Source organism: Echinops telfairi, unplaced genomic scaffold (assembly GCF_000313985.2).
Source record: "Echinops telfairi isolate 266 unplaced genomic scaffold, ASM31398v2 ScPeMD7_31;HRSCAF=116, whole genome shotgun sequence".
NCBI classification, from domain to species: domain Eukaryota; kingdom Metazoa; phylum Chordata; class Mammalia; order Afrosoricida; family Tenrecidae; genus Echinops; species Echinops telfairi.
In genome coordinates this window covers 59,646,034-59,660,106 of record NW_022103928.1, presented here as the reverse complement: position 1 = coordinate 59,660,106, position 14,073 = coordinate 59,646,034, and the positions used below count along the sequence as shown (strand labels likewise).

Below are 14,073 nucleotides of genomic sequence, written 5' to 3'. Positions count from 1 at the left end.
CGCTAGATGGCGCTGCCGCCCCGCCGGTAGCCCCCACCGCCCGTGGCCTGCAAGATGCTCCCTATGGGGTCTTGAAAGTGAATGTGTGTACCGCGAGGAAATTCGGTCTCTGGGGGGAGTTAAAATAATGAACCGCACGATTTCAGGAGTTAAGAAAGGGTGAAAAAAAAAATCGTTCTGCTTTTCCCCATTTTCCAGCTCCTTTCTACTTCTCTTTTTCCTTTCCCCAATGTTATTTTTCTTCGTAAAGATGGATAGGTTGTAAAGCATTTTCCATCGCAGCAATCTTCAAAGGTACACCAGTGACATCAACGTCGCTCGTCCCGTTATGCAAACAGCACCTTAACAGAAGCTCTGTGCCCCCTAAGCATCGCCTTTCACATTGTCCTAGTGAACCTGTCAAATAATGCAACAAAAACGAACAAGTTTGTGTAGATGCCTGTCTGCATTTAAACTAGAGTGTTGCACAGCACACGGGTAGGAATCACCTGGGCGCCAAGGGAAACCCATGTGTCTTTCCGCCATTTCCTTCTCTTGCTGGAATTTTAAGTATTAAGCCGGTAGATCTATACTTATATGCACGCATCCTTCGTGTTTCTTCCTCGTTTCTACTCTGCAGAAATGGTTTTTGACTTTCACATAAACTTTTGCCACAATTCACGGACCTGAGGCATGTAAAAAGTGTTCCCTCTCCCCGGCCCTACACCAGAGATACTAGTTGTTTTTGTAAAGCTCTGCCAGAAGTTGTGAACCAGGTGGTCAGAGACAGAGGTAGGAGAACATGGATGAAGAAGATAAACTAGAGACAATTGGATGAACGGGAGGCTCAGGGATTTCCTGTGAGGTTTCCGAGGTCATTCCAGGAGTAGAAAGGCCCGCTTTTCTCCCACAAAAGCTAACAATGGACATAAAATAAGATTTCAATAAATTAAGAGACTCAACTACATGGAGGCTTCAAAAAGTTCACGGAAAAATAGGATTAAAAACTAAGGGGATTTTTCCATGAATTTTTTGGAAGCCTCCTTGTGTAAAGTTTGATCAAGAGATTGACTCCAATTAAGACAAGTTCTCTTTAGTCGATTGCAATAAAAATCTCACTAAGAATTCTCTTCAATTGGACATCGTGATTAAAAATTCACCTCAACTAGTGGGAATGTTGTCAAGATATGGAAAAGAATAAGGATCTGGTGGTTTTAAACTGCTGAGTTTGCTAACTGCAGCCCAGTTCATAAGCGCTACACCCCCCTACCCCCCAGCTCCTCTCCGGGGAAATAGTACAGTATTAACGCACGAACAGCAGGGAAACCACGACACCGACACATTCCGAATTTAGCCTATGAGAAAGCAATCTAAGTGAGCCGATTGTTAGGCACAATGAACTTTTTTCTTTTAAGTGCTTAAACGTGACATCAAGCTCCAGAGTAAATCTTGGATTGGTTGTAGATTTAATTGGAGAAAATAAAAGTAAGGAGCAGGAGTGGGGAGAAAGCAAAATGTTAACATAAGGCTGGGCGAATGGGCGGGGTAGGAAGGGGGCATGCGGTGGAAATACGGCGTTGGGTTTTCCTAATAAATTTGCACTTGGTAACATGCAGTCACAATGTATGACGTCATCTTAGTCGTCTGATGTTGGAAGGTACACTGTTTCCCTGGCGACCGGCTGGGGCCCAGAGGGATGCGAAATCGGGGAAGGAGGTTCCGAGTTTGTTAGCGGAGCTATGTAGAGGCAAGGTCTCAGGATCCCAGCGTTCCACGCCTCCCTACCTCCTGTGCAAAGCTGCCTTTCCACAGACACCAGTGCTGCTGTCGCAAGTCGATAGGAACACTCAAATCCCAAGGATCTTGATTTGGGGGCGGGGCGGGTTGACTCTTGCGCACGCGCATTGGGCAACCGGGCCGGCGGGGGGCGTGTCGGACGTCTTAGCGCGTGCGCAGACAGCGCTGCGATGAAGTGCGCACGCGCAGTTCTGGTTCGCGCCACGGTTGCCTGCGCTTTCTCGGGGTGCAGGGCTGGGATGGCGAGTAGGTTGGGTCCCTGTCAGCTATGTTGCTGGGTTTACTTGGCCGTCGGAAGCCGACCGTGAGGTGAAGTCCCTATGAATCCGGTCACCACGGCAGTGCGCAAGTTTTTCCGCTTGAAGAGGAGAAAGTGTGCGGCGCCCTTGGACTCTGCCGGCAGCCAGCCGTGGGGCCAGCGGGGCTTGGCGCTTGGTGACACTAACCCTGGCACTCCGGACCCGCGGTACCAGGTCCGGGAGCAGGACCTCGGAGAGATCCACAAAGCGGCCTGGTCGGGAAACGTGCGGGAGGTTCAGCGCCTTCTCTCGCTCGGGAGAAATGACTTGGATCGGAGAGACGGACACAGCAGGTACCGGAGGGCCCCGGCCGCCGGAGGACGCGGACCACTCGGGTGACACTGTCCGGCGCGGGCGCCGGGATTGCCTGCAGGGGTTTGTTTTGATAAAAATATCCCCGCAGTTTATCGCAACAAACCAGTTTTTGTAAGCCCAGGCAGCATGTATCAGTATACCCGAAAGACTGAAACCTTAGCTAATTTACCATTTTGCACCTTCTGGTGCGCAATCCTTCGATCTGGCGTTGTTGCACAATTAAAACAACACAGGATCGTGATTACAGCCGCATGCATTGCTATCAGAGCCGTGGTTTTTTCCTGAAGCTAGTCTTCTTTGGTCAACGATGTTGTAAAATTTTCTGATATTTGAGCTACAATAATGTGGTAATTAGTATTTGTGAGCCTGCATCAATAACTTTTTTGTGAATGAAATCATAATTAAGGAAAAGCGAGAAAAATTAAAAAGATTCCCACGTGGTTGACGATATTTCCACTGTCATTCAACAGTGGAGTGATTTTTATGAAACAAGTGTTCTAATCTAAGAAACATTTCATCTAAGTGATTTGGTACCATACTGATCACATATTATGCTATAAATACTTGTCAATTAACATGACTAAGATTTTTGCTTGGTTTGGTATGAGAGAGGTCCATGAGTAGGGGGGTGAGTTCTGTAAGCAGTGGGCACCTCTCCAGGTTCAGGCAAGGGTGAATGTACCAGGCACCCATGGGTGCCTGGCTTTCCCTCCTGAGGCGCCTCAGGTGTGGTTATTTGTTGCGCTGCGATCCGGAAGGTGAGCAGTTCAAAACACCAGTTGCTCCATGGGAGAAATATTGGGATATCCACTCCAGTAAAACTTCCAGGCTCAGAAACGCACAGGGGGTTTCCCTTGTCCTGTAGGGCCCCTAAGAGCTGGTATCGACTCAGTGGCAGTGGGTTTGGTTTGGTTTATAGGCTTCTCAGCCCCTGGGACAACAGTGTCTAGCACCTAGTCCATCTTTAAGAGCAGCAAAACAAAATTAGCTGCTTTCTCATCCATTTCTGATTCCTGTAATAGCGCTTCACTGACAAATTTGAAGTGATTTAACAATCAGATCTAGTATCACTCATTCATTCACTGCCATGAAGTCGATGCTAACTCATAGTGACTATAGGATACAGGGCAGAACTGCCCCTGTGAGTTTCTGGGATTGTGACTCTCTACTGGAGTAGAAAGCCCAGTCTTTCTCCCTTGAAGCTGGCTGGTGGTTTTGAACTGCTAACCCTATGGTTAACAGCAAAGGCTGTAACCAGTATACGACCAGGGATCCTGTAGATTTAGTATATGAGAGTAAATAAAAAATGATTGCTTCAATATCATAGAAAACCGTATTAAACAAAAATATCAAAATGTGAAGCTATTGTTCCTTTCTTTCTTTTGAAAGAGAGCATTTACCAAGTCTTAAACAGGACCAGGACAAGACAACTACAGAGACATGTCCTCTGAATAAGAGAGACCATCAAAGAAAACTGTCACAGAAACATGGCTGGTGACAGATCAGACACATCACTGTTACAAGTGGGACTTCTGAAGCGGGACGGAGACTGTGATTGGGCCATGTAAATTATGGTAGCCAGAGGAGCCGGGGCTTCTCTGAGGCAGTCGGGGCGTGGATTATGTCTAAACAATCCCCTTTACAGGGATCTCCATCAAGGACACACCCAGATAATTCTCTAAGGGAGCTTACTCCTCCTAGGGCTGCTCAGTGGATAGAGCATAGCACTCTAAGAGCAAAACTATTCATATCCCTGGTCAGTGGTCAGAGGGAATTCAGTGGAGGCTTAACCCACAAGTGTACTATGCAAATAGATTTTTGCCAAGCTATGATTTCCTGAGGTGTCCTCCATCTATGACTGTCTGAAGGCAGGGTCTCTATCTCTGTAACCCTTCCTTAAACAGTTCTGCCCTCTTCAATGAACACCACATCAAAGTGGCAATTTTGGCATCCTTGGGGGACGCAGAGTGTATTCTCTTCAATGATCTTTTGACTTTTGGGAACACAATGAAATCTGAAGGGACAGAATCAAGGCAGTAGGGTGGATGGGGTGAGCTCTCCCAAGGAACTTCTTGTAAGGACCGCCCTTGCCATCCTCAAATGCGCGGTGCCTTGTCGTGATGCAACACAATTTCTTGGGGTAACTCTCCTGGCCTTTTCAAATTTGAAATCCTTCTCTATATTCAAGTGGTTCTGACTTTTCTACCTTGCCATTTTCATGTCCTGTTTATTCAATTATTGGTAAATGATTAATTTGTAATAATAGCATATTTGATATCTGGAAGGGCAATTCTTAAAGTTTTTATGAAAAATACAGAACACAACTCAGGACCATGAAGACCAGGCTTACACTTACTTGCCTGATAGCGAGTGGTGGGACCTCTGAGAATACGGGCCCTTTGACATGCTTCAAGCCAGGACCTGAGCTTGCCCCAGTGCCTTAACTTTCAGCCAGATGATAGGCCTACAAGATGAGCAATAAGACCAGGGAGATGCGCACTCATTAGAACAGTCAGTCATACACACCCAAAGGGCAGCTCTTTGCCCAGGGATAAAGCTCAGAGCGCAGGAAGGGACCTGACACAGTGAGAGACACAGGGGAGATAGAAATAGTAAACCCAGGGAGAAATTGGGAAGAGTGCTGTTCCATTGTGGGGATTGCAGCCATTGTCACGAAACACACTGTGTCTGAACTGTGGAATGGAAAACCAATTGCTCTTTAAACTTTTACCCAAATCTCACATGCAGAAAATCAAGCCTGTTTTTGTTTGTTTTTCAAACTGTATGTATATACCCTATATCATCAATTTCATTTATATTTAGGAAATATTTATATTTATATTCATTTATATTTAGGAAATAACTGGAGATAACCCTGTCGCCAGCCGGTGGTTTCTGACTCGCAGTGACACGATAGGACAGCACAGAACTGCCTTATAGGTTTTCCAAGGCTGTCGCCTGTAACAGACTGCCATCTCTTACTGCTAAGGAACGGCTGTTGAGTTCAAACCACTGGCCTTTCAGTTAGCAGTGCAGCACTTTAACCACCACACCATCAGTGCTCCTTAGACAAATACACCTTGTTTAATAGTTTGTAGAGCATCTATATTGATGGAATACTATGCGACCATTCAAGGTGACAGAAATACACATGTATGTTGACATCAAATGTATGATTTGATGTATCATTAAGTGAGAACAAAATTGGTTGATTTGATGTGATTTTATGTATACACTATGATCTTCTATTAGCCAGGAATATGTACAAAATGGGATAGAAGTTATTAATTATAAGTGTTGGTATTATAAGTAAATTTTTCTTTAATTTCTATAGTGAACATACTTTTAAAATGTTAGTATAAATTTATACTTACTGAATTCTTTGGAAATTAGGAATATGAATCTTGCACAGATGGAAATAATATCTCCTCAATTTCTACCATTTTTTGTTGTTGAGGATCAGTAACTTTTGCCAGTGTCTAGCTTTTTTCAGAAAGGAATCTTTTTATTACTCTGTATTAACATTATGCTTGTATTTTAATCCATCACTAAGGCCATATTTTCCACCTTCTTACCTCTTTGTTTCCAGTTCACACATTCAAATCCTTAATAATTACCAGTGCATCTAGGTGGCAAGTTTGATCACCTTCAGCCTAAAGGAGTGTGTAGAATTCTGATGCAGTGGTTCGACTGGGGCTGCGAACCACAAGGTCATAAGTCTGAAACCAACAGCTCCTCCGAGGGAGAAAGGGGAGGCTTGCTGCTCCCTGAAGAGCTCGTCCTGGACTCTGACAGAGGCAGTTCTACCCTGTCCGATGGGGTGGCCGGGAGTCAGAATTGACTCGGTGCCAGTGAGTTGGTGGTTTTTCCCAGAGGCTTGGCGGGTGGTCCGTGAATTAGAATAGTAGTTGTCTTAACTAGGCTTCCTGGGATGTGTGCAGACATTATCCTGTCAGACAGCAGTGTGCTTAGAAGATAGATCTTGACATAGCCTTTTTGGTGATGAACGGGATGCTGTTCCTCATGGACTTGTCATCTCTGGCATTGTAAATCGCATGATGGCCTGATTCGTAATGGCCAGTACCAGTCCTTCTCAGTTCACTAATGACCAGGATATCAGCATTTGTGTGTTCCATTGCTTTTTGGAGGCCTTTCCATTTTTGTGAGAGTCCTACTTCATATTTTATCAGTTTTCTTTGGTTGAACTTCCCGACTGAATTGATTTGTTCCTTCAATCACTTGTACGTCCATTAAATCATCAAACAGAGCCTGGAAATCTATTAGGAAATATAATCTACTTCATCTTCGATCTGTCTCATCCTTAAAAATGTCACATTTGTCTGCTCAGTGTGAACATGTTGAGAACTTAAAATGGAAGTATTAGGACTGAGTGTTATATGAAACTTTTCAGAAAAGATGTTTCTGAAGGTAGGAAATTATAAAAGATAAGCTTTTACTGCCCTTTGAGCATTTGTAACAGTGTTCAATGCTAATATTAATAATAGCAAATAACTGATTTATGTATACTCTGTAGATGAATAAAATGAGCCATACCTATAAATTGAATTCCAGTTTTCTTGGCTAAGCTAAAGCATCTTCAAAATCAAAGTTATAATGACTTTTTCTTTAAATTTTTCTTTTTTGTATGTTTGTGACATTTCAGCTCTCTTGCTCATACTGCTTGTAAGTGTGTTTGTCTGGGTACTTTAGAGAAACACGTCCACAGTAACTCATCTGTATAAAAGAGAGAGTTTTATATAGAGGTTAAGTGCACATCAAGAAAACATCCCAACCCAGTGCTGCCCAAGCCCACTGGTCCAACATTAGTCCATATGTCCAACACTAATCCACAAAGTCCTCCTCCATCTCAACAAACACACGCCATGATGCTGACTGCAGGAGGAAAGCTGATTCAGTGAGTTTGTAAGCATCTCAGCGCTGGCAGGGGTCTCCACATGGCTGCTCCAGCACCCAGGGCTGCATCGGGGTAGGTCCATGCGGCTTCTCCTCAGGGATGTCGTTCAGGAAGTGAGCCTTGCAAGCTGAAGCAGGGAACTAGCTAAGGAAGCTGCACCCTGGTCCGACCATCACAAAGCAAGAGACCAGAGAACTAGAAAGGCGAGGCCCACAGAGCCATTTATCCCTCCACCCTTCAATTAACCCCACACGTGTTTATCGACCAGGTTGGCACAATAAACTAACTAACTCAGTAAGAAAAAGAAATTTAAATGCTATCCCTATAAGTAGGATGGCAATAGATTTTACATACCATCTTTTACTTAATGTAAAGCATTCTAGTCTGTAAGATGTCCTACTTTGTTTCAATAAGACAGTTTTAAGACTTCTTTTGATTATAGTTGTAAGATACCATCAGTTATATGTTGCATTCCAGTGTCCAAATTGTTAAAATTCGCAAAAATGAGCACCTTAGACTCATTGAAATTCAGTACTCTCTCATAATTCTTCCTATGTGTATGCAAAGTAGAAACAATTGTGCCATTTTACTGAATTGAAATATTGTCTTTGTTTAGTACCGAGTAGTAATCGAAAATATTGTTAACAATTTTGTTGTTGTTTTTATAAATCATTTTATTGGGGCCTCTTATAGCTCATATAACAATCCATACATCAGTTGTATCAAGCACAATTGTACATATGTTGCCATCATCATTTTGAAAACATTTTCTATTTGAGCCCTTGATATCAGCTCCCCTTTTTTCCCTCCCCCACCCTCTCATCCTCATGACCCCTTGATAAATTATAAATTACTATTATTTTCATATCTTACACCATCCGCTGTCTCCCTTCACCCATGTTTCTGTTGTCTGCCCCTCTTGGGGGGTGCGGGGAGGTTATAAATTGATCATTGCAATCAGTTCCTCCTTTCTTCCCCTTCTCCCCCCACCTTCCCCTTCCCCTCATGGTATTGCAACTCCCATTATTGTTCCTGAGGGGTTTATCTGTCCTGGATTCCCTGTGTCAAGAGCTCTTATCTGGACCAGTGTACATGTTCCAGTCTAGCAGGATTTGTAAGGTAGAATTGGGGTCATGATAGTGGGGGAGGAAGCTTTGAAGAACCAGAGGAATGTTGAGTATTTCATCAGTGCTATCCTGTACCTTGGCTGGCTCATCCCTTCTTTGTGACCCTTCTGTGAGAAATGTCCAATTGTCTACAGATGGGCTTTTGTCTCCACTCCTACCCCCTTGTTCCCATCAATATGATTGTTGCGATTGTTTTAGGTCTACTGATACCTGATCCTGTCAACACCTCGTAGTCACACAGGCTGGTGTGCTTTGTCCGTGCGGCCTTGTTTGCTTCCCTGCTAGATGACTGCTTGTTTAACTTCAAGCCTTTAAGAGCCAAAGACATTATATCATCTAATAGCCAGGCCTTATCAGCTTTCTTCACCACATTTGCTTATGCACCCATTTTGTCTTCAGCAATCTTTTTGGGAAGGTGAGCATCACAGAATGTCAGGTTATTAGAACTAAGTGTTCTTGCATTGAGGGAAGACTTGAGTAGAGGCCCAATGTCCATCTGCTACCTTGATACTTAACATTTATGTTCACAATTTTTAAGCTGCCCCTTGTACTAGGAATTGTTCTAAATTCTTTGCAGATATTCTTATGTACACATCACAGAGGTGTTCTGTAGGTTAGTTATTATTTTAGTCCTCATTTTATTGATGTGGAAATTGAGGAACAGAAGGGCTGACAGGTAGCGAATAAGTGACAGGATGAAATAGGATTTAAAACCCAATTTGGACTGAATCCTAACATACCTTTTCTTTCCTTTTGTAAATAGGCTTCTCTTTCATTAATGTAGTAAGCGATTATAGCTCACAAATATCTAAATTTCTTTAGAAGAAAATTAAGTCTTTGATTTGAAGGTAAAGGAATAACATGCTGTTTAATGTTTACCATCACTTGAATAATTGTTTATTCTGCAGTAGTGTGCTGGATACTTTTCTGAAAAGTCCTCTTATTTTCATAGGACTCCCCTACATCTGGCCTGTGCCAATGGCCAAGTAGGAGTCGTAAAAGTTTTAGTAAAGAGAAAATGCTTCCTTAACCTCTGTGACCGTGAAAACAGGACAGCGCTGATGAAGGTATGTAGTAGCCAGCAGTTTCAGTATGAAACGAATTTGATTTGAATACTTAGGATGAAAATTAATCTATGTCACTTAAATATAACTAGCATAAAATCTTTGCAATGTCTTGTATAGACAGTTTATTTTGGTAGATATAGTGTACTAAAATATATAAAATAGATACAGTATACTAAAACATAAAATTGGGCACTTTGAAGAGTGTTTCAGTGGAATTATATTCACAAAGTTGTGCACTATTTGCCATCTTTTTTTTCTAAACAAAACTTTTGATCATCTCAAACAGAAATTCTGTACCCATTAACCAGTACTCTTATTTGAGTGTGGGATCATACATTATTGTTTTTAGTGTTTAGCTTATTTCACATAGTAAAATGTTTGTAAGGTTCATTCATTCAGTGGTGTGTATTAGAATTTTATTTTGCTTTGTCTTTGAGTAGTATTCATTGAATGACTGTACCATAATTTGTTTATCCATTCATCTGTTGATGGTCACTTGGGTCGTTTCTACTTTTCAGCTGTTATCAGTACTGCCATAGTGAACACTGGTATACAAATACATATTTGAATCGTGCATTCAAGTCTTTTGGACATATGCCTAATAGGGGATATTTGTATTTAACTTTTTGAGGAACCATTAAATTGTTTTCCACTGTGGCTGCACCATTTTGTGTTGCCACCAGCAAGGCATAAGGATTCCAGCTCTTCCACATTCTTGAGAATACCTATTGTTTTCTCTTTAACAAAGGGGAAAAGAGCTAGTCTAGTAAGTGCATGGAAAATTTACTTCTAATTGGAATTTGCACTCCACTTTTCCTTATCACACTGACAGGCTGTCCAGTGCCAGGAAGAGGAATGTGTCGCTGTTCTGTTAGAAAATGGCGCTGACCCGAATGTGATGGATTTAGATGGCAACACTGCACTCCACTATGCTACCTCTGGAGACATATCAATAGCAGAACAACTGCTTTCTCATGGTGCAGATGTTGAAGCGAGAAACAAGGTACTGACAAAAGAACTGTTTTAATAAAATATTTGAAATGATTTTTTTTAAATGACTGATATAAGTAGGGTCAATTGTACATATTTGTAAACTTGCACCTTCTCTTAATGCAAATATTTTGAAAAAAACTTAATTGCCGAATATACCACTTTAAGGGATACTTCTAAAATAAACATTTGAGGATACAGCTGCCGTTTATATATTTGTGGCTAATACTCGAGGGAAACACTGAATTTAGTTGTTCAAGGTAAAACTTTTTCCAAATATCTCAGTCTCCCTGTCTCAGTTAGCTATTGCTGCCATAACATAAAAGCTGTAAGTGGATGGCTTTAGCAAACAGAAACCTAGTCCTTTACTGCTTAACCTACTACCATCGAGTCCATTTTGATACATGGCCACGGGTTTCACCTCAAGGCTGTAAATCTTGATGGGAGCTATAGTCTCCTCTTTCTCCTTTGCAGCAGCTGGTGGGTTTGAACTGCCCATGGATCTGTGGTTAGCCGCCCAGTGCTTGTCTGACCAGCTAAAAGTTCAAATTCAGGGCACCACCTCTATGGAAAGACATCTTCTCTCTTGGCTTACAGTTTCAGTAGAAAGCCATGTTTCCTTTCGGCATCTGTGTGCACAGCATTTCTTGCAGAGTTCCAGGTGACGTGCCATCCGTCTTTGCTGTCTGGGAGGTTCTCAATGCAGGAACCCTGGGTCCAAAGGATCCAAGTCTGCTCCCTACTCTTCTTTGTTGACAGTAACAAAGTCCCTCTTTTGCTCGCTTCTTTCTCATTTTCAATCTTGTAAAATAAAAGGTGGTGCAGGCCAAACCCCAAGGAAACTCCCCTGGCCTTGAACCAGGGCTGTGACCTGAATAAGGGTCTCTTCTCCGTACAGCTGCTGACTTGCTGGTCACATCATGGGGTGATCATGTCACTGCAAACTGCCAAGCCACTGAGAATCCTAGTCCAGACAAGTTAGCCATTGTTTTTGAAAACACAGTTCAATCCATGTCACTACTAGTCAAGTGTTGTTTTTGTTTTTGTTTCTAATCAGTTTAAAGCAACACAAGACAACACTTTATTTTGGAAAGATGCTTATTTAAAAAGTAAAACACAAACGTTTTATAATCACTATAGCTTGTGGGTTCTCATTTTAGTTAAAGATTCAAAATTCATCTAAAAGTGATTCTTTTCAGTAGCCAAAGCTTAAAGCAGAAGAAGAAAAATGAAAAGGAGATTACAATCAGAACTATACAGCCACTATTGAAATTTTATAATTGAGGGAAAATACCAAAAAAGTATTTTGTGTGTTTGTTTTCTTTTTTCCCTATTTTACAGGTTTAGGCAAGGTAATCTTCAGGGATAGTAATCCTTAGGTTGGGCAAGAACGAGTGAGTTGTAAACTTGCTTAGAGATCACTTTGGGGAGGACCCGGAGGTACCTGGACTGGCAGTGAACAGTGATGATTGAGTAGCAAGCGGGAAGAACAGAAACCAGCTTACCATCACTTGTTCTAGCAGAAACTGCCACTTAGATGAGCGCCTAGACTCTATTCTTAAACCTGGAATATCTTGATTAGAAGGAGCTCATGAATGAAACCGAGTTCCAAGTTGAGCTTTCTCGTCCTATTTGACTTCTGTCCAGCAAAATTAAGTATTCTAATCTCATTGTTAGAGATGGCGCCATATTGCTTTCCCCATTGGTTATATATCAAATGTATTTTCCAGAGATAAATTTAATAAGTCTTTGAGAGGACAAAGACAAAAACCAATCATCTGAATAAGGGAGCCCATCAGCATAAGACCAAGGAATTTCAGGTCGTGTGGGTCCTTAGGAGGAGCCCTGGTGTTCAGTCATTCCCCCTTGGGAGGACACAAGGTCAGAAGTTCAAAAGCATCAGAGGCTTTCTACTCCCATACACTACAGTCTCGGAAACGCACAGGGCAGTTCTACCCTGTCCTGTAGGGTTGCTATGGATCGGAACCGACCCAATGGCAGTGACTGTTACACAGTCCAGATGGAAGTGAAAGGGTGCTGGCTGATAAGGTCTGGGATGCCTATCACTCTTTTAGCCAAATACAGAGAACAGATGGAGTCGAGAAATTCTAAGTTTATTTCTGTAAGCACTAGACAGAAGGAAGCAGTAGGGTTAAAACCTCCCAAGATTGCTTCAGAAATTCAGTGACATGCAAGCTATACCTATTTGACAAGTTGAGGGAATGTTTCACAGGTTTGTTTCAGTATACAGGGGGCGACAGCAGGGGGCGACAGCAGGGGACTCAGGATGCCTGGGTCACAGAAAGGGGAGGCATCCTGTCACTCCCTCAAGGTCTTAGCCTCCATTCCTTATCTTAAAAGGTTTTCTTTGCCCATATTATTATTATTATTATTTTTTTTGCTTTCAAACTTGCTGAATTAGAACTTTCTTAAGTTTAAAGGGAATTTTGCTGCTAGCAGGGGTTTAGGGGGTGGTTGTTAAATTTCGATTTTCCTGCAAATGAAGAGTTAAACAGAGCAACTTTCAAACCCTGTCATGTTTCCAGCACGGATGGACAGCAAGCTCACTGTTCCACCTGTATCAGTACTAGTGTCGGAATACATCTAATGTCAAGGCGGATCATGATCAAGATCAGCCCAAGGCAGACTCTCGTGAGATGCTGGTCAGGCCAGTCTTCCACATTTGTACCAATTCTGACACCAGTTGACTCTTCTGGATTTGCGTCATCTATTGCAATGGCCGCATGGAACCCAGAGGTCATGCTCATGGCTAAGTGCCTTATGACTAAGGAAATAACAGGCTACATACAACTCGAGACCAGTATCAATAGCTACAACTTGGGATTAGGATCAGGAAGCATGCTGGCAAAATCTGCCTCTTTCAGGCAGGATGACACTGCTCTTCTTGGCCTTGCAGGCCTTCCTCTCAGGCAGGACAGGTTCTGTCGGCCCCAGAGGACAAGGTCCTTCTGCCCCTTCAAAACAGACTCTTCTGGGACCACCAACCCTGCCTCTGGTTCTGCTGCCAGGCCTCACTGGTGCCCGTTGCCACCTTCAGTGTTCCAGCCTTTGTTAAACTCTTGTAGGAAATTCCTTACCACTTCTTTCCTTCTACATCTTCTGCTTTTTTTGCTTCTCTTTCTTATTCTGTCTCAAAAAACCTTTGTAGGGTTGGCTGCACATTTACCACCACCGCTTGTCACGGTTTAGACATGGCTGCTCCTGTGGGGTGGGGCAGGGCATCAAATGAAGCCTTGCAGTCGGCAACAGAAACTTCATTTGCATAGTAGGCTATGGCCATTTCATTTGTATAGCTCACTGACCTGGCCTTGCAATTTGTATGCCAATCACAGGCCAGGCTGCGGTCCCAGCCAGACACAAACTATGACACCACAAAACTTACAGTGTACCCAGGAAACGTTAACCATCCTGGATACACGGAACGAACCCTTTGAGGTAGAAAAGGTAAAGAGTTTAGTGGGAAAACCTCTCCAGCTGTTTTCCCAAAGAGCGAAGACAAAAGGTGGAGAGCACCTGTCTGCAGCCTCGCTGGTTGCAGAGGCGCCTTTACACATGCTTAGGAA

General features: G+C 42.8%; 1 protein-coding gene across 9 annotated transcripts in view; it reads left to right on the top strand.

Annotated features, from left to right (window-relative positions):
- Positions 1–2,027: 2,027 nt before the first annotated feature.
- The window catches only part of ANKRD26 (ankyrin repeat domain 26), a 94,064-nt gene continuing 82,018 nt past the window's right edge, over positions 2,028–14,073 (top strand). For all 9 annotated transcript variants that reach the window (XM_045289830.1, XM_045289827.1, XM_045289832.1 and 6 more), the window contains exons 1-3: positions 2,028–2,368; positions 9,385–9,499; positions 10,332–10,502. In XM_045289830.1, coding sequence (XP_045145765.1) covers positions 2,097–2,368; positions 9,385–9,499; positions 10,332–10,502 — 558 coding nt within the window. In that variant the 5' untranslated portion in view covers positions 2,028–2,096. The remainder of the gene's footprint in view (positions 2,369–9,384; positions 9,500–10,331; positions 10,503–14,073) is intronic.